This window comes from Dermacentor variabilis, chromosome 4 (assembly GCF_050947875.1).
Source record: "Dermacentor variabilis isolate Ectoservices chromosome 4, ASM5094787v1, whole genome shotgun sequence".
Classification (NCBI taxonomy): domain Eukaryota; kingdom Metazoa; phylum Arthropoda; class Arachnida; order Ixodida; family Ixodidae; genus Dermacentor; species Dermacentor variabilis.
Window position 1 is genome coordinate 46806417 of NC_134571.1, and position 16503 is coordinate 46822919.

The window sequence follows — 16503 nt, forward strand, 5'->3', positions numbered from 1 at the left end:
GAAGACAGAAGTTAGAGACTTTTAGCCTGTCCGCTATTCCGGCAAACGGGGGCGGTTTGGGAGGATTGCCGGATTTGTGGGGGCGTAAACGTGAGTGGCCAGAGCGGTGCAGCCGCCTGGTGGCGTAGAGTTCAACCAGACAAACACAGAACTAAAACTGCAGTAACCCACTATATTCTGCTTCGCTGCTGGTGCATATTTTTCGAAGCAGCCTAATTGTGGACACGATTACGTCGCTGTCGAAAGTTTACGCCAATAGCTAAGCAGAATATAGTAATTAGAATTGTATTTGTGTGGTTGAGCATTGCGCCACGAGCTGGCCCCACCAATCTCGCCGTTCACGTTTACGCTCTCGCTAAACCGGCAAACCGCTCGCGTTTGCCGGAATACCGGACGCACTAAAATTCTATGTTGCGACAGGATATAAAATTGGGCGAGTTTGTATTAACTGCGTTTTGTAACAACAACGCAAAATGAGGGGACGCAAAGGAGCGAAGCTCGTTCCCGCGGCTGGAGTGCTTGATGATAACGATGATGTGTCTTCAATATATATATGACACCACATGCACACTGCGGCTGATGGGCCAAGAATCGCGGGGTTCGAATTCTTGCTGGTATTTATATGAACGAATGGATAATTTATAAATTTTCCCGTGGCCTTCTTCGTCCTTGCGTCATGTCGTTTTGCGCTTCAGTCATATACGCGTACTTGTCGGCCGACATGAGCAGTCCAACGATGGTATCGCCGTCGGTGTCATCGCAGCACTTCTTCTTCTTCTTCTTTTTCCTTTTCTTTCTTTTCTTTTTTGTTATTGATGTTCTGTGTGTTCAGCAATCACAAACACCGAATTCTGGCCTGCTTCAGATTTAGAGGTGGTATACAATTGTATCTTTTTCGCACGGAATACTGCAGAATCTTTTCTCATTTTAGCCCTCTTTCTGCATGGTTAACATGTGTGCATTTATGTCGTTTTTCTCAAACTCGTAGCCATTTCATTTAATATGCCCCAGCTTGCTGAATCAAAACATAAACATTACGTTACAGTGCGCGTACGTCCAATTTTGCTTATTTGATGTAGTCGGCTGTGTCCGCCCACTCGGGAGAAGCTGAATCCATAATTCCTTTGGAGGCAGCACACATGCGCGTTTGCTCGATAATTTCGTGGAATCGCAAGCGGATAGCAGTTTTCTTCCTTCCGTCAAGGGACCTGTGTACTTGGCCGCACTGGCAACCAATGATACGACGTTAATGGGTAATATGGCTCCCATCGCGAAAGGGTTCGTGCGGCCTGGTTTGATTAGGCGAGAGGGAATCGCCGCGGATCGCAAGCGTTGTCCGTCTCGCTTTACAACCTTCATTAAGCGACATTAGGAGAATGGAAAGAAAACAACAGAAAGAAAGAGGGAAAGAAAGCCGAACCGACCTCATTTCCAAAGGGGGCCATTAAATAGTGCGCTGGCGCGCGTTCCAAAAGAATTCCTTTCCGCCTTATAAAGTCGCATCATGCTCGTCGCAGCCCATTGTTCGAACGTTGAGCAGGAGCCGAGTACAAGATAAACGCGTTGCGCGCGGGTTTTAAGAAAGCGAAAGGTCCGCGAAGGAAAGGGACATTGATTGTGAAACGGGGAAGAAAAGTGAAGGAACCGAAACGGGGGTGGTCGTGTACGTGGTGCGCTCGTGGGGTGGCACGAAAGGTGGGAGGGAGGTAGTAGAGGAGGGCATCTTTATCGCAGCGCTCCACCCAGCCGAGAAACATTATTAGCGGAATTATTGGGCATCAGCAGCAGCGGCGGCAGCGGGCAAAGCCCCGAGCCAAACGACCGGTGACGGACAGCGCTCCGCCGGCGCATAATAGAATTTTTATTACGCAGTCGCATAAATATCCTCGCCTTATCTCGCAAAGCCCAAGCAAGCGCCGGCGCTGCAGCTACAGGGCGGAGGGAGAGGAGGGAGCGGTGAGTCTTTGAATATCGAAGTGGGACAAGATGAATTCCGGCGCGCGCGCCACCGTACACTCCGTGGCGCTGTATTCCTTTCCTCCTCAAACCACGGCTCGGCTCGCGAGAGTTCTCTTCCTGCGACGGCCGAGCCGAAGCCTCGTGCATGCGCTGCATGTATAAAAGTTGTAACGCTGTGATTCTGCCCGCGCTTCGCCGTTCTCCTTCTCTCTCTCTCCTTTTTTCTCCTGTCCGAGTTCTTGCCAAATCGACCTTTTGATTTATACTTAGGCGGAGCGCTCCGGAAAGCTCGTTCGCGTGGTTTCCTCCCTTTGCGCGCCGTGTAACGCTCGGCGCCGGCGGTCGGGCTCTTCGGAGAGGCTAATTTGATTCACCCGACATTGCACCCGGCCGCCGAAGCCGGTGGTTCAGAAATTAAAATTGGCTGAAAAATCGCTGAGTCGTCACCGCTCGATTATTGGATGAGCGGAACGCGCCTCTCTTTCCTTATCAGCGCTGATTCCTGCGACCTTTCTTCATTTAGAAGCGATTTGCGTTTTTTTTTCTTTTTTTTTACCTTCTTCCTTCGTTAAGAAACAAAACTTACGTGCTGTTTGCTATTACGAAAGAAACAATAATTGCTTTTATTGTGTTCGGAATCTGTATAGCATTTCGTTTTGCGCAAGCATGCAATAAGCGTGCGTGCCTTCCATGATCCATGGTATCCACGTATACCGGGACCATAAGTTCCATGATCATACAAATATAGCTAAATATACATACAGCTTTGGTTAGCTTCATTCGTACGCTAACAAAGCTGAAATGAATATTAGACAGAAAAAAAAACACTATAATGATGGTCAGACTTCTGGGTTTGCATCATTAGCTAAGGCTGCGCGAAGTGTGGTTACGTAGTGAGCGTCATAACCGACTCGGGAAAGCGGTTTCCATCTTACGAGGTATGTGGAATCAAAGACAGCTGACAGGCTTTTGTATGCATAACACGTCCTAGAACGGCGTGAAATTTTAACCAGATCAGTGCAAATCGGCAAGTCGGAGCTAAATTCACGAGACTCAAAACTGACACCAAACCCTAAGCAGCACGAAGCTGTTAAGTAAGTCCGTACGGGTGGTTCAAAACCAAGCTCCACAGATAAAGAAAATGTGGAGAGCCAAGGCCTTTCTTTTTTCTTCCCTTTGAAGAGCCGCGAAGCTTTCTTTTTGAGGAAACTGTATAAGTTTACACTGTATGCGAATACCAATGTTCCATTGACCGGTAACATAATTATCAATTAACTTAATATAAGCGCCAGCGAAACAATCTACCACACGAGTGATACTGCGAAGTGCAAGCAAAAAAAGGCCTGTCAAGGCTTTACCGTTACTTGCACATGGTTCGCAATGCAATACAGCAGCAGCAGCGATCTGCGAAAGTGAAGTCACACTAGTGAAACATGTTGAGAAATTACCAGAGACAGAATATATCAAACACATTTAAAATCCAGGCTTGTAAAACGAAATATATAGTCTTGAAAATATATATTTAGTTCGTAACTTGTGTGTTATTAGGACCAGTGCATGGGATTAGGTTTCGCATCACTACATGCGACCATATTTATAGTATGCGTGTAAGAAGTTTCCCCAAGTCTGTTTACTGCACATGTTGTATGTACCATCGTGTCAAGGCTGTTGTGTCAAAAAATATGTAACAGGTCCTAATCTCCGGTTTCTGTTTTTTCTAATCTCCGTTTTTCTACCCTTTGCCATATATAGGAAAGCTGCCGTCGCGGTTTCTATTTGAGGATGTTACTTAGACACAGGACCACGTCATACCGTTCTACAAATTTTTACACCTTGAAGAGTGCTCGTTTGTCACACGGCTAACAGCTGGTGTTTACCAAATATCAGACACTCGAATTTGAAAGCGATGATTATTAAAGTTTAGGCTATGCAGTTTTCGTATCCGTCGCAACTATCATCGTGTTTACTCGTCAGAAAATGTTGCCACAAAACAAAAATTTATTTGTCACCACCTACGTTCCGTAACCTTTAACTGTTAAGGTATCTTAGCCCTTATGCGTATCAGCCATAAGTCAAACCAAGCCATGTATATACACTCATCAGGGTGGCAAAATCTTCAGTGTGCGCTCACAGATGTCTCGCTTTCTGACTGCAATCTGCTTTTGTGCCAAGGGCAAACATTCATCACATTTTGTGGCTGTACTCCAGGTATTAGGGGCAAGATTCTCAAGGAGGTCAGACTGAACTGTAACGTCCCAGATGACCATATCCGTCAGATAGCGGGCTGCAAGCAAAGGTTCCACCTCATTGCTGCAGTGCTCCATCACAGAGGGCTGTATGCGTAATTACTTGACGAACTTTTGTTTATTTTATTTTGCTACCTATAAGAATGCCGCTCCCTACCGCTCTATAGTGTACGCGCTTTGTTCGTGCTCATCTCTCTCTCTGTCTCCCCCTTCCACTCTATTTCTCTCTTTATCCCCCCTTACCCTTCCCCCGTGCACGGTAGCCAACCGGAACTACCTCTGGTTAACCTCCCTGCCTTTCTCTGTATTCTTCTCTCTCTCTCTCTCTCTCTCTCTCTCTCTCTACTACCTGCGCCTTGCAGCGAATGCCCCAGGATAATAATAACGTTAATGATAAAAGAATATCGTGGGCACCACTCGACATCTCTCGCTTCCCCTGAACAGGTGCTCGTCCGGCGGTGCCCTCGGACAAGATGTCGGCGAGCAGCGCGGCGGCCGCGTACCAGGCGGCGCTGGGCGTGTCATCCATGGAGCAGCAAGCCCTGGGCATGCTGGGCCTGAGTGCACACGGCGCTGCCCACCCGTCGGCCACTGCCGCTGCCGCAGCGGCCGCCGCCTACCAGAGGCACCTGCTCGCTGGGGGACTGGCGCTGCCGCTGGCCGCCGCAGGCATGGTGCAGCTGGGACGTCCCGTCAGCGGACACGAGAAGCTCAGGCAACAGCAGCACCACCAACAACAACAACAGCAGCAGCAACAGCAGCATCAGCAGCAGCAGCAACAACAAGCCCTGGCACACGGGCTGGACCTGTGCAGCCCCAGGTCTGTATGCGGCCCTTCTTCCGATGACTATAACTCTGAGGGAGACCCGGGCTCACGAGAACCCGAGTTCATTTAAGCAAGCTTTCTGTAAACTCCGCTTAAGACTCCGGGTTATCGGGAGGAGGGCATTTTGCTGTGCCAGTTGGTGCTCGCTAATGTACATAATGTAGAGCAACGACACAACCACACAGAAACAATAACGCAAGCGCATACGTCACAGGCGCTACTAACAAGTTCTTTATTCGAAAGGCAGCGAGGTACACTGTATAGTTGTACCTCCTTCCATTTCGAATAACGATGGTGTACCTCGCTGATTCAGAAGATAAAGAAGTTGTTAGTAGCGCCTGTGACGCGTGCTTATGTTTCTTTAGTCGTGGTTTAGTCGTTGCGCTATACATTATGTCCCCCCTAGTTATCAGTCTTCTCTTCGGGGGTTAATTTACTGATCTGCCACCAGTCTTCAAGTAAATAAAGTTGCGCTCAGATGTGTCGTCGCGTATCGCCGGGTAAAATGTGCTCTAAACGACAAATCCGTTTGAAAAGAGGCGCTGAGTGGAAAATTTTTCATACACCTATATATCTCCTTATTGTTGCGGTGCTGGGAAAGGGTTTGTTTATATATAGTTAGGTTTGATGTCTATATATAGTTGGCTTGACAATCAGCAGAACCACACGTATCCGAAATCGGTGTGTCGGGGTTCTCAAGCATGGGACCAGCGTGTGGGGAGTTTCGATGCTAGTCTGTGACTGACGATTTCTGGTGCACGAACTATACGCTCTGATTCGCGATGACACGCGTAAGCGTTGACTACTGCTGACAGCAGCGAGTCGGGAGCATGGTCACGCGAACGCAGGCGCCCCCTGCCTGCAGCCGCGTGCATCCTCTGCTCAGTCTCGTGCGCCATGAGCTCGCTTCAGCCCTGTGCCGCTCTCTGTGCGACATTATTTTGAAACATAGCCACATCTTGCGCTCGTCGGCGGTCCTGGCGCTCCGGTACCAAGCGCGGGTTCGCAGGTTCGATCCCCGCGGTCCCACCAGCTGCAACGGCGCTGCAGCCGCCAGACTGTGCTCGTGCGGTTTCTTTTTTCTCCTTAGTCACCTATAGCAGTTCCTTGATGAATTTATTACCGGACGCACGCGCGCTTCTCTTTCCCACCGTGCAAATCGACCCTGCTCTCTCGAGCTGAAACAACAACCCATCTGTTGCGTATTTTAGACCGAGCCATCTGGTCCGCCGAATCGCGCTGACGAGGACGGGCTCAACTAATGAACGCGGCTCTCTCGCTCTCTCGAACTTCTGCGGCCGACACCCGCTGACGGACGCGTTCGCGTTCAGCCACTCGCTTAACGGGCACCTCGACCACTTTCTTTCTTTCATCCTTTCGCCGCTCTCGCGCAACGCGATCATATTTCCGTAGGCGAACGCGCGCCATCGGCAGGCAAGGTAAAAGGCAAATAGAAATGCATAAAAGAAAACAATAACCGTATCAACAGTTGCTGCTCATCTTGAAGCAAAACTAGCCTTTGATATCTTTGCCATGCCTTCTTTGAGAGCATTAACAGCGGTTTCTCTCTCTCTCTCTCCCTACACACACTCACACACACACATGGCTCTTCCTACAGAAGCTATTCAGAGTAAATTTAATAGATATAAAGGTCCGAGTTTCCTTAATCTATATAGCAGATGAGTCGCCTGGTACCGAGAAGCTGAGGTTTCGGACGCGCAGCAAGTAATTATGCAAGTGCCGTGTGCTGCGTTACTTCGCCAACATATAAAAAAAAATGTGTTGCGTTTACCGCTGATTTGTTTGCGCTTAACTATCGTTGCAAGATTTCGTTTTCTTATCCGCATCATTCACTCTAACAACTGGGACCGTGGCTTGCCTGGTTCTTCTGGAACAAAAAAAAGAACGTACTTCCGCGTGGACGTTAGGCTGCCTCGATGCGTGCGCCTTTATGCAGGCACCGTAATAGACGTGAACTGGCTGCGCCACCTGCCGGTAACTAAAGAAAACATCGTAGGTAGCTCGCAGAGGATGGAAACTTCGTCCGCAAGGAAAATCACAAAATAATTTCCCATTATTGAAACGTGAAGCACCAACCTACCCAACCCCCAAGAGTCGCCCTGCTAGCCCCGTCATCCCCGCTGATTTCTTAATTTGGTTGCCGACAATTGAGGACAACGTCCACGTCAATCACGTCCATGCAGTAGTTCGCTTAATCTTATGCGATGGTGCTATTTCATTGTCTAGAGAACCAGTCAGGCAGCGATGCCAAATGGTACGTAGAGTAACGACGCGGAACGGAAAAGCTTGCATCTTAGCGCAGCAAACAGCGGTAAGCGCTAAATTTTGTTTTCTCATCGTTTTAATCTGTTACATAGATATTGACTGAAACACTTCAGTTTAACTGATATCAGTTTTACTGACAATGTTTTTTTTTCTAACATTTTTTAAAATTTTTTAAGGCTTCTTTCCCGGTAAGAACGGCGTTTTTTTTTTATAGTAGTAGCATCCTAATTTTCTAACACAGCTCAACATGCATATTTATTTAAGGCCTCATGAAGATAAAGCACGCATGTAACTGTGGTTGTCAGAAACGATGTGGTCACACGAGAACGGCGATACGCTATTGCCAAATAGTACGAGCGCATACTAAACGACAAATAGAATAAACAAGTCAAAGAAGCCTCCGCACTGCGAAACCTAACCTCACTAAAGGCAAATGTTCTAAAGAATTGAGTGGCGCGTGACTGGGAGTTGAGGTCAGCTGGTTTTGTCACAAGTGAAATGGCGCGTAATAAACCAGAAATCGGGTGGTAGAAGAGCACAAGAATGTTTGAACAACGTTCCTGACTAAAAATCAATGTTTCATAAGAACAAAAGAAAGCGATGCGTTCAGCTATTGTAAGGTAAAATAAAAAAAATACAATGTGAAGGCAGTGATCATAATGGCTGTAATATTCACCTGAAGGGAAAAAAAAGAAATTACAAGTTAGCATGGGAGCCACAATAATAATAATAATAATAATAATAATAATAATAATAATAATAATAATAATAATAATAATAATAATAATAAACAGAGTACCACATACGCTCCTACTGCTAAAATAGCAATGCCCAGGCCGCAATAGTTGGGCCAACCGGTATATTAAGGCCTATAATTCAAGCTGGCGAAGGGGATCCTTCAGAAGCCGCTCTCTCTGCAGTTAAAAAAACTGACGGCACAGGTTAGAAAAGTAAGGGTTCTATACATTCACTCTCATTACATGAGCTCTTGCGCTGCTTATTATTTGCTTGGCTACATTTGCTGCATGCAACCCGTTTGTTCTATAGCCCTTGCATCTACATCGGAACTCGTTTTATCGCGTCACGCGGTAGCAGTCACTTACACAGGCGTGATAACAGAGAAGCAGACTTCGATGAGCACCCTACGCCTTCCGGTATGCGCGCGCGGTTTTCCTAACGGCTATATCCGTGTCGTCATCAACGGCCAATAGAGTGTCAACGGCGCGCGCAGTAGTATACATACCCATAACCACTCCGGCGACGGCCCGACTTCCCGCCCACGTCCGTCCGATATATGCTCCCACTCTTCCGTCGTCGATATCACATTGCAGCCACGAGCATCGCGAGAGAAACAAAAGAGCTGCGGAGATTAAAGAGCGTTGCCGCCGCTCGATTGGCAGCAGGCTTGGCTCGGCTCGGCTTCGCTGCGCGAAACGGGTGACCGGAAACCGCGCGCGATTAATAAAGAACAACCCCGGCCGGTCAATATCCGACGCTTCGGCCGGCCCCGACGACCGAGCCAGCACGACAGTAAAACGTAACAAAGATAAAAAAAAAAGAAAACCCCGGGGGAATATGACGCGATCGCGCTTTTCTGGATGTGCGCGCATATACGCGGACAGCCTATTACGCATCGCAGGCCACGAGACTGGAAGGAAGGAAGAGAGAGAGAGAAAGCATGCCGCTCGTACGAGGCCAGACAGCAAATGGTCACCGGTTCAGAACTTGCTCTCCTTCTCGCCGCCGTTGTTTTCGTATCTTGCCTTTTACTTTTACTTTTTTACGTGCTTTATGCTTTGCGTTGGATCTTTCTACATAAATGCGCTTTCCTTGCGCTAATCTGGAGCCTGACCGCTCGTGAATGACGCCGATCGACGCGTCTGATGGAGTGATATTTGCCCTTCTTTTCATTTTATTATTCTTCTTCTTTTGCAACGTTTGATACAGATGATGCCGACCACCTCCATTTGCTCGTTTTATCTACTATTATTTTTTTTGCGCTGACTTACTACTGGTTAATTTCGCTTTGTGGCGTTAAAGAAGCGTGCTTCGGCCACGCCCGTTCGAGCGAATCGCGCGCGTCGGTTTGTTCATTTTACATTCATATCACGTGGAGTATACGTGTAGCACTGAAGGTATCAGGCCATGTATGACTGGGACAACTTCTCTGTATTCTCATTGCACGGTGTCTCTTCTTCGATTCCCTCTCTGTTATTTCGATACGCCACCTTGTTCCCATGCGCGTATAAAGTATCCGCTTCGTATACACTCAGCTCCTTTACTCACTGCCGTTCCTTGTCCGTTTTGTCTATCAACAAACGCCGTACCTCCTTCAGCGCTACCTGTAGTACAGCGGACGTGTATTTACGTAAGACCCCTGGCTGTCCTATCGTAGTCTTCTTTTTATGTATTTTTTTTTTGTATTGCCACGCTTTTTGTCATTTCACTGTGCGCCTCCTCGGTAACCCAGGAGGTCACGTTACCTGCAACGCTAGTAACGCAGAAGGGCACAGCGGCGAGGCGTAAGCACGGCTCGAGTGTCCGTATAATTGGTATTGCAAGGAATGATTGAATTAGTTAATTAATGCATTTATTAGATGGGCTAGCATTCGGGCTTCTTTTGTAATAAAATCGACATCACTACTCCCGAAGACCGGTGCAGAGGCGCTTCTCTCGTCATAACTAAACACGCAACAGCGGGTTCTCCAAAGCTAGAACACTGAAAAGAAAAGAACAGAAATAATTAAATCCGCTTTGAAACTCATTACGTGTTCGCAGTTTTCACTTATTAAATCCGATACGTCATTAAAGAAGTGCTCGTTCATTGGATTTTAGCGCGCCTTAATTCGTGCGCACAGCAGTTACCTGCACTTTTAGTCACACATTCTTTGTTCGTTGTGCAAATTACGTTCTTTTCCTAAATTTTCTTTCTTTATTTTCGCAGAAACAGCGACGAATACGGCGAGAAGGAGAAGATGCGTGGGACGGACCCGAACCGAAGATCAATGAGTCCAGGATGTAAGTGCAAGCTCGTCTAACGCTTTTACTCTCCTAAGCGTTCGACCGTGCAGAAAACGTTGATATATATCCCTACCCTGTCTTAACGCATCATGACCATGGTGGGTGCTGCGCCATTAATGCCTATATTTCATTACTATTACATGGTTGCTCTTAATGTTTGATTCTCACCGTGCTAAGACAAAACTTTAGTTTTAACGTTTTAGGCGAAAAGCACTGCTGCAGTACGCGTTAGCTATATGAATACGAAAAACGCGACTATCAGCGCTTGCTAGCATGCACGCGACGCACCTAGCGCAGCGTGAAAGTATTCGTACCGCTGATAAAAGTAACGAGTAACCGTTTTTGTGATGCAGTCCTGTGCTTTCGTTGTTGTTCCGTTCATCCTAGCAAACATGGACAGCGTAACCTTGCGTTCAAACGTCTATGATAGCTACATACCTGCAAAACAAACAACAATACGAGACGAAGAGCAGACGGCGTACGCACATACGACGTGTGACGTGTGCCGTCTGTTTCTATGCTGTATTTGTGAGCGTTCTTGTATCGACTCGCACATACACGCAATTTGCGTGCGCTGCCCCACATTATGTCGTTGACTGCGTTGCGCAGAGTTCCTGCATGGAAACATTGTGCCTACGAGTTCGAAGTACCCACTCCCCTGAACCGACCGATGGATACGCTATAGTACCAATGTCCAATCAAGACAAACGTTCACAGGAAGATAGAGGGTAGAAGTGATCAACAGGTGGTTTAACGAGAGATCTCAGTGGAGCCTACGTTTCGACAAGGCGTCCCGACAAAAGCAAGTCCATTCGTTGAAAAGCCAGCTCCAGCAATGTCTTTTGATCGAAGTGAGTCACAGCGTATCCCTTAAGCACCATGCTTGAAATTTCAAAAAAAAAAAAAAAAGAATCGACTAGGGCCATGAACCAGAAAGTGCAAGATCAGATTATCATGCCCACCACACCTCTTTTTCTCTCTTTTTTTTTAACTTTCGCCATATAAATTCGCAGGGCCTCCGGGAGAACACGACCTTGGTTCGGCGCTCAACTTGTCTCAAAGTGGCGGAATGCCGCCGCGTGACAGAGACTCCGCCGACGGCCACCAGAGGGCGAGGGACGATGATGAAATGCAGGCGGAGTCGGACTACGCCGAGGACCGGGAGCAAGGTATAGACCGTCTTCGGGGCTCCGTGTTTTATCAGTCACACTCTCGTTTGTCGCTGACGACTCCACACGAAATCGGTCACAGCATCCAGTAACATCAATGCCGCTATAAACCTGGTCAACAAGTGCAACGTGAAGGCACTCTCAATGCTGAGCAAAAAAGTCGCCTGCGCCATAACGGATAGCTCAAGCAAACTTACGCTGTTTCAAGCCATCCTTCGTGTGAAAAGAAATGACCTTTCTTAATGTTATAAGGCGGGAAACCACTTTGATGTAGTTGATCTAGAACGAATTTTCAAATGTGTTGTATTGGGATCGGGGCATTTTAAATTTAATTGCAAATCTGAGAACAAGGAATGGAGCGCATGCGCTATAGAATCTCGTAGGTTGGTTCATTTGTAGTTTTGAACTTTAGACTTGTAATTTATCTTTCTGCTGTGACAAAATCTCGGGGAACTCGGCATCTGACATTGCCGCATTGATGCTGGCGCGCGTGCCGTCATGTCGAGCAAGGCGCTCTTTGGAGCTCCCGATTTGCGCCGACGCAGCGTGAGTAAACTTCAGTAAAACTGCGACGTGCCTGTCCATCGCACAGAAGAGCATACGCACTTAACATGCTGAATCTGAGAGCTGCGGGTACACCAACAGCACACAACACTGATGTGTCCTGCGTTCATCCTACACTGTGGTCCTGCGTCATCTTCCGTCGCTGGTCGCTTTCTTCTTCGCTCGTGACAACTCCGGAGCAAAAATAATAATAATAATAATAATAATAATAATAATAATAATAATAATAATAATAATAATACTATCTAGCTGCACCGGGACCATATAGTGGCACAATGCTTCTTTGGTCGTCCTTTGAAATCCAGTTCTGAACAAAAGTATGGCACTCACCATCATTCTATCTTACGCCAACTACTGGACGAAAACATTATCTCATGGAGATTTCCAGTTACCCCTGCCCTATGTCTGTCGAAGCAATCCTATTTCTGCAGATTTCGCCATCTGTATCAATACGTTTAATACATTGCTCCCGTTCAGCACATTTGACACACTTGCTTTCCTTGGCACCCGTTAAGCTAGTGCAATTAGCTACAGGTCGTCTCTTCTACGCATTACATCACCTGCTCACATCCACGGCCTGCTCCTAATCTCGGTCTGTATGACCTTACCCGCCAACTTTAGCAAAGCGGCGAGGATGAAGTGGAGAGAGAGAGAGAGACAGAGAGAGACTTGATATTGATCGGGTGTGCACAGTGCTACCGCAACGTGGACTCAGAGTAAGAGAAACAGCCGGATCCGTATTGAAAAAAATTCAGCACAGGAGACGAAATATACGTCAAAATATGACAATGTCCCAACTGTTCGACAGCTCTCAGCTTCCCTTTTATTCTTTTCATTTCGTTTTTTTTTTTCAAATATCGAAAGGAAACGCCTATGAAGAATATAAACGTGTAGAAATAGTAAATAGTAATAGTAATAGAAATAGTAAAGAAGAAGAAAAACAATACATTACAGACTTGTTGCGAGGTAATGAACCATTCAGAAAACAATAGCGCGAATTCGCGCTATTGTTTTCTGAATGGTTCATTACCTCGCAACAAGTCTGTCACTTAAGTGTCAAAACCACCGAACGAGCTATCGTGTAGAAATTGCACCTTATCGTTTCTGTACCACATAGCGTCGAAGTGCCGCGCGAGTTTGACGAGCGCGTCCTCCGGGGCCCCCCTGCACGCAGGCGACCTGAGCGGCGAGGACTCGGAAGCCAGCCTGTCGAGCTCCGGTGGCGGAGGCATGAAGCGCAGCTCGTCGCAGGACGGCGAGGCGCAGCTCTTCATGGAGCGGGCCGGTCTGCTGGCGGCACGGGGCATGGGCTCCGTCGAGACCCTCCTGCAGAACATCCTCGGCTTGCTCAAGGTGGCCGAGGAGAACGCCAGGCAACAGGAGCAGCAGGTCCACATGGAGAGAGGTGAGCGCCGTGCGCGGTGGATTGCTTTCGTTCGTCATCGTCATCATCCGATTGAGAACAAAATATAGGGAATCAAGGTCACTGTTTATTTAAATTCTATTACATTTTGGGGTTCAAAGTCGCGAAACTACACAGCGGGTTAGGAGGGAAGCCTTAGCGAAAGGCTCCTGTTCAATTTCGACCAGATGTGTTTCTTCTTATTTTTTTAAGCTATACTGCAAGCATGATAAACGAGCGTCTATTTTACATTCCGCTTCTATCAGATTGCAGCCGCCGCGGCCGGAAATCGAACTCGCGACCTCGTGCTCAGTAGCATGACGCCATAGCCACCAAGCCATCTCGGCGGGAGGCGGTTGCTATTTGACGTAAAATTAGACACTGTTGTGACACGCTGACCTGGTTGCGAGTATTGTAGTCGATGGGTGCATAAGCAGTGCATTCATTCATTCATTCATTCATTCATTCATTCATTGCTTGGTCGACCGATCTCATTATTTCCCAAAGCAGCACCTGGTATATGCGAGGGACGTCATAATGAGTTGAACTCGCGACCCTGTGCTTAAGTGCAGAACTTCATAGACTCTGAGTCACCGCGAAATGCATAATGAGTGGTGCACGGTGAAGTATGCCTGGCCCCAGTCCTGTCCTTATTTGTCTCCTTGTCTGTTACTGACCGTACCCTCGCGCCTTAAAATCCTCAAGAATGCAACACCAGCACGAGCCGCTACTTTCTGCCCAGCTGAGTTCACAAGATAACCGGCTTCCTAATTGCCCAAGATACCATTGCGGGATGTAAGCTGCCGCAACGTTATTGTTGTTTTCAGTGCGCGGTTGCTTACTTGCCATGAAACATTATTGTCGCTTTATGCGATCTGGTGTGACGCAAGGAACTTTATGACAACTAGCGTTGACTAAAAGCGGAGTCCCTATGCAAAATACAACCGTGAATTTCGGAGTCCAGCTATATTTAGTGGTCATTACTCTGTGGGATGTTTCGTTCTTCTATTTTATCATTACATTCGCGCTGGCTCCCTGAAACCGCGTGGAAAGTGTCTTACCGTGCTAATAAGCGACTTCAATCTGCTTATGCTGCTCAACTAGTTCTGCATATTGTCCCCAAAATTCTAGTAGCTTGCCAACAAGTTGCGTTAATTAATATTTTTATTGCGGTTCTTGTTTTGCAGCGGAACTAAAAGTGGAAATCCTTCGTGAGCGAGAACTCAGAGAAGGCCTTGAGAAGAAACTTCAGGAGGAACAAACCAAACGAGGTCAGTAGTGGCTGTCATTCCTCCCTGCTGCAGCAGGAAAGAATGCTCAAAACTTCTAATGCAAACAGACATTCAAGAGCTCATTTAAAGAATGCTTGTGACAAGCCTGAGTTGACTGCCAAAGGGCGAAACTTCCCTTTCCAAAAAGCCCTCGTTTAAATCAACTTCAAGTTGATAGCATATTCTCACACGCGACAAATGGCAGAGAAAAGAAAGAGAGATGTTCTCATTCGTGCGTTTTTGTGTTAGCTGGTTGACGTAGGTTTGTCAACATTGCGAAAACCGAGCCACCGACTTTCTACCGCCTTCGTGCTGACAGCTCCACCCTAACTTTAAAAAGATTGCTTCACCTGCTAAAGACATACTGTGCGGCGAAGCACGCTTTGGGTGTTACGTTCGTAAGATATCAGCGGCTCTGAAGTTTGAGAGAACGGTTCCTAATCGTTTTCTCGATCGGTCACTTTCGGACATGTTCTGTCATGTAATCACCGAGCGCAACGCGTCATGGTCATGTATTCAATGCATTCGAGAACTATGCGATGAGAAAATGACGCTGACAGGTAGCCAGCGAATTCTTTCGGCACAACCACTTCGGCTAGCCTAGCCAACTACTGCGCGAGGAAAGCGACATCGCCCAAAGTGATCAGTCGACGACATGACCAGAGGAAGTGCTTTACCGGATCTTTACATTCAAATGCTCTGATGCCGGCGTAGTCGCTCAGAGAGGATGTCCAAACCGCACCTTCTCATTGTACAACGTACCTCGATCATGCACTTGCAGTGTTCTACCAGAAACGGCTTCGACGTGAGAAGCGCTGCCGGCGCCAGGTGCAAGACCAGCTGGAAGGCGAAGTCAAGAAGAGGGCTCGGTGCGAGGAAGCGCTCCGCTCCACGCTCGTGGAGTCGCAGCAGACGCCCAAAGGTAAGGGAGGAGTTCAACTATTTCTCTGGGTGCACGTCTCAATCTTGCGGAACGATGGTGTAAGAGGCAGCTTCCGCTGTTACGACTGCATGCGCTAGCTGTTACCCGCGACATGTCGGGAAAGTGGGCACGGAAAGTTGGCGAGTTTCCTTCCTCGGGGTTCAGGCATACAGTGCCTTTCAAAGCCGCAAAATTTTAAAGCTTTGCTCGCTTTCGAAAAGCCACTTGTAGTGCGGCATTCTTAAACTGCAAACATGGAGGAAGGTGTGTGCTACGTACTGACGGCTTAGCGTCATTTTTTATTCGTCAACTCTGTAAATACATCACGCAAATTCAGGCCGGAATCGCAGCGCGAGCATTACAGAGCGCAAAACATAAGTAACACCGCCTTGCCGAAGATAAGTAAAAAAATGCGCTTCATGTGGCTGCAGCATATGCTTTACTGCGGTTGCTTTACGTTTGCCTTCACAGCAACTGTTTGTTTGTGTGTTTTTGGAATCACAGCTGTTAAGCTGTCAATAGAACGCCGCTTATTATTGCGGAATAATAAGACACAATTGATTACCTATTTTTCTTGTTGCATATAGTCCCTGCTGCAAGTGGCAGGTATACAGAATAATACTCTACACAGCTTTATTATACTTGTGCAAGCACTTGTAAAATTATAAGATGTTGACCATAGCAATGGCGCGTGTGTTTTGGCCCTAAACTGCACATTTTAGTTCGGGAATACAATTTGTCTTTGGATGGGCGGAGTATGTATGACTTGAATGGGGGTTAGTATTGTCAGCCTTACAATTGGAATGGATTGGCATGGAGTGATAAAAACTATATTTC

General features: G+C 47.3%; 1 protein-coding gene across 1 annotated transcript in view; it reads left to right on the plus strand.

The window, feature by feature from the left end:
• LOC142579054 (dachshund homolog 1-like) overlaps window positions 1–16503 on the plus strand; it is a 63129-nt gene that overhangs the window by 43837 nt on the left and 2789 nt on the right. Inside the window, exons 5-10 of the mRNA XM_075688877.1 lie at window positions 4650–5025; window positions 10262–10335; window positions 11352–11507; window positions 13246–13476; window positions 14661–14744; window positions 15526–15666. Coding sequence (XP_075544992.1) covers window positions 4650–5025; window positions 10262–10335; window positions 11352–11507; window positions 13246–13476; window positions 14661–14744; window positions 15526–15666 — 1062 coding nt within the window. The remainder of the gene's footprint in view (window positions 1–4649; window positions 5026–10261; window positions 10336–11351; window positions 11508–13245; window positions 13477–14660; window positions 14745–15525; window positions 15667–16503) is intronic.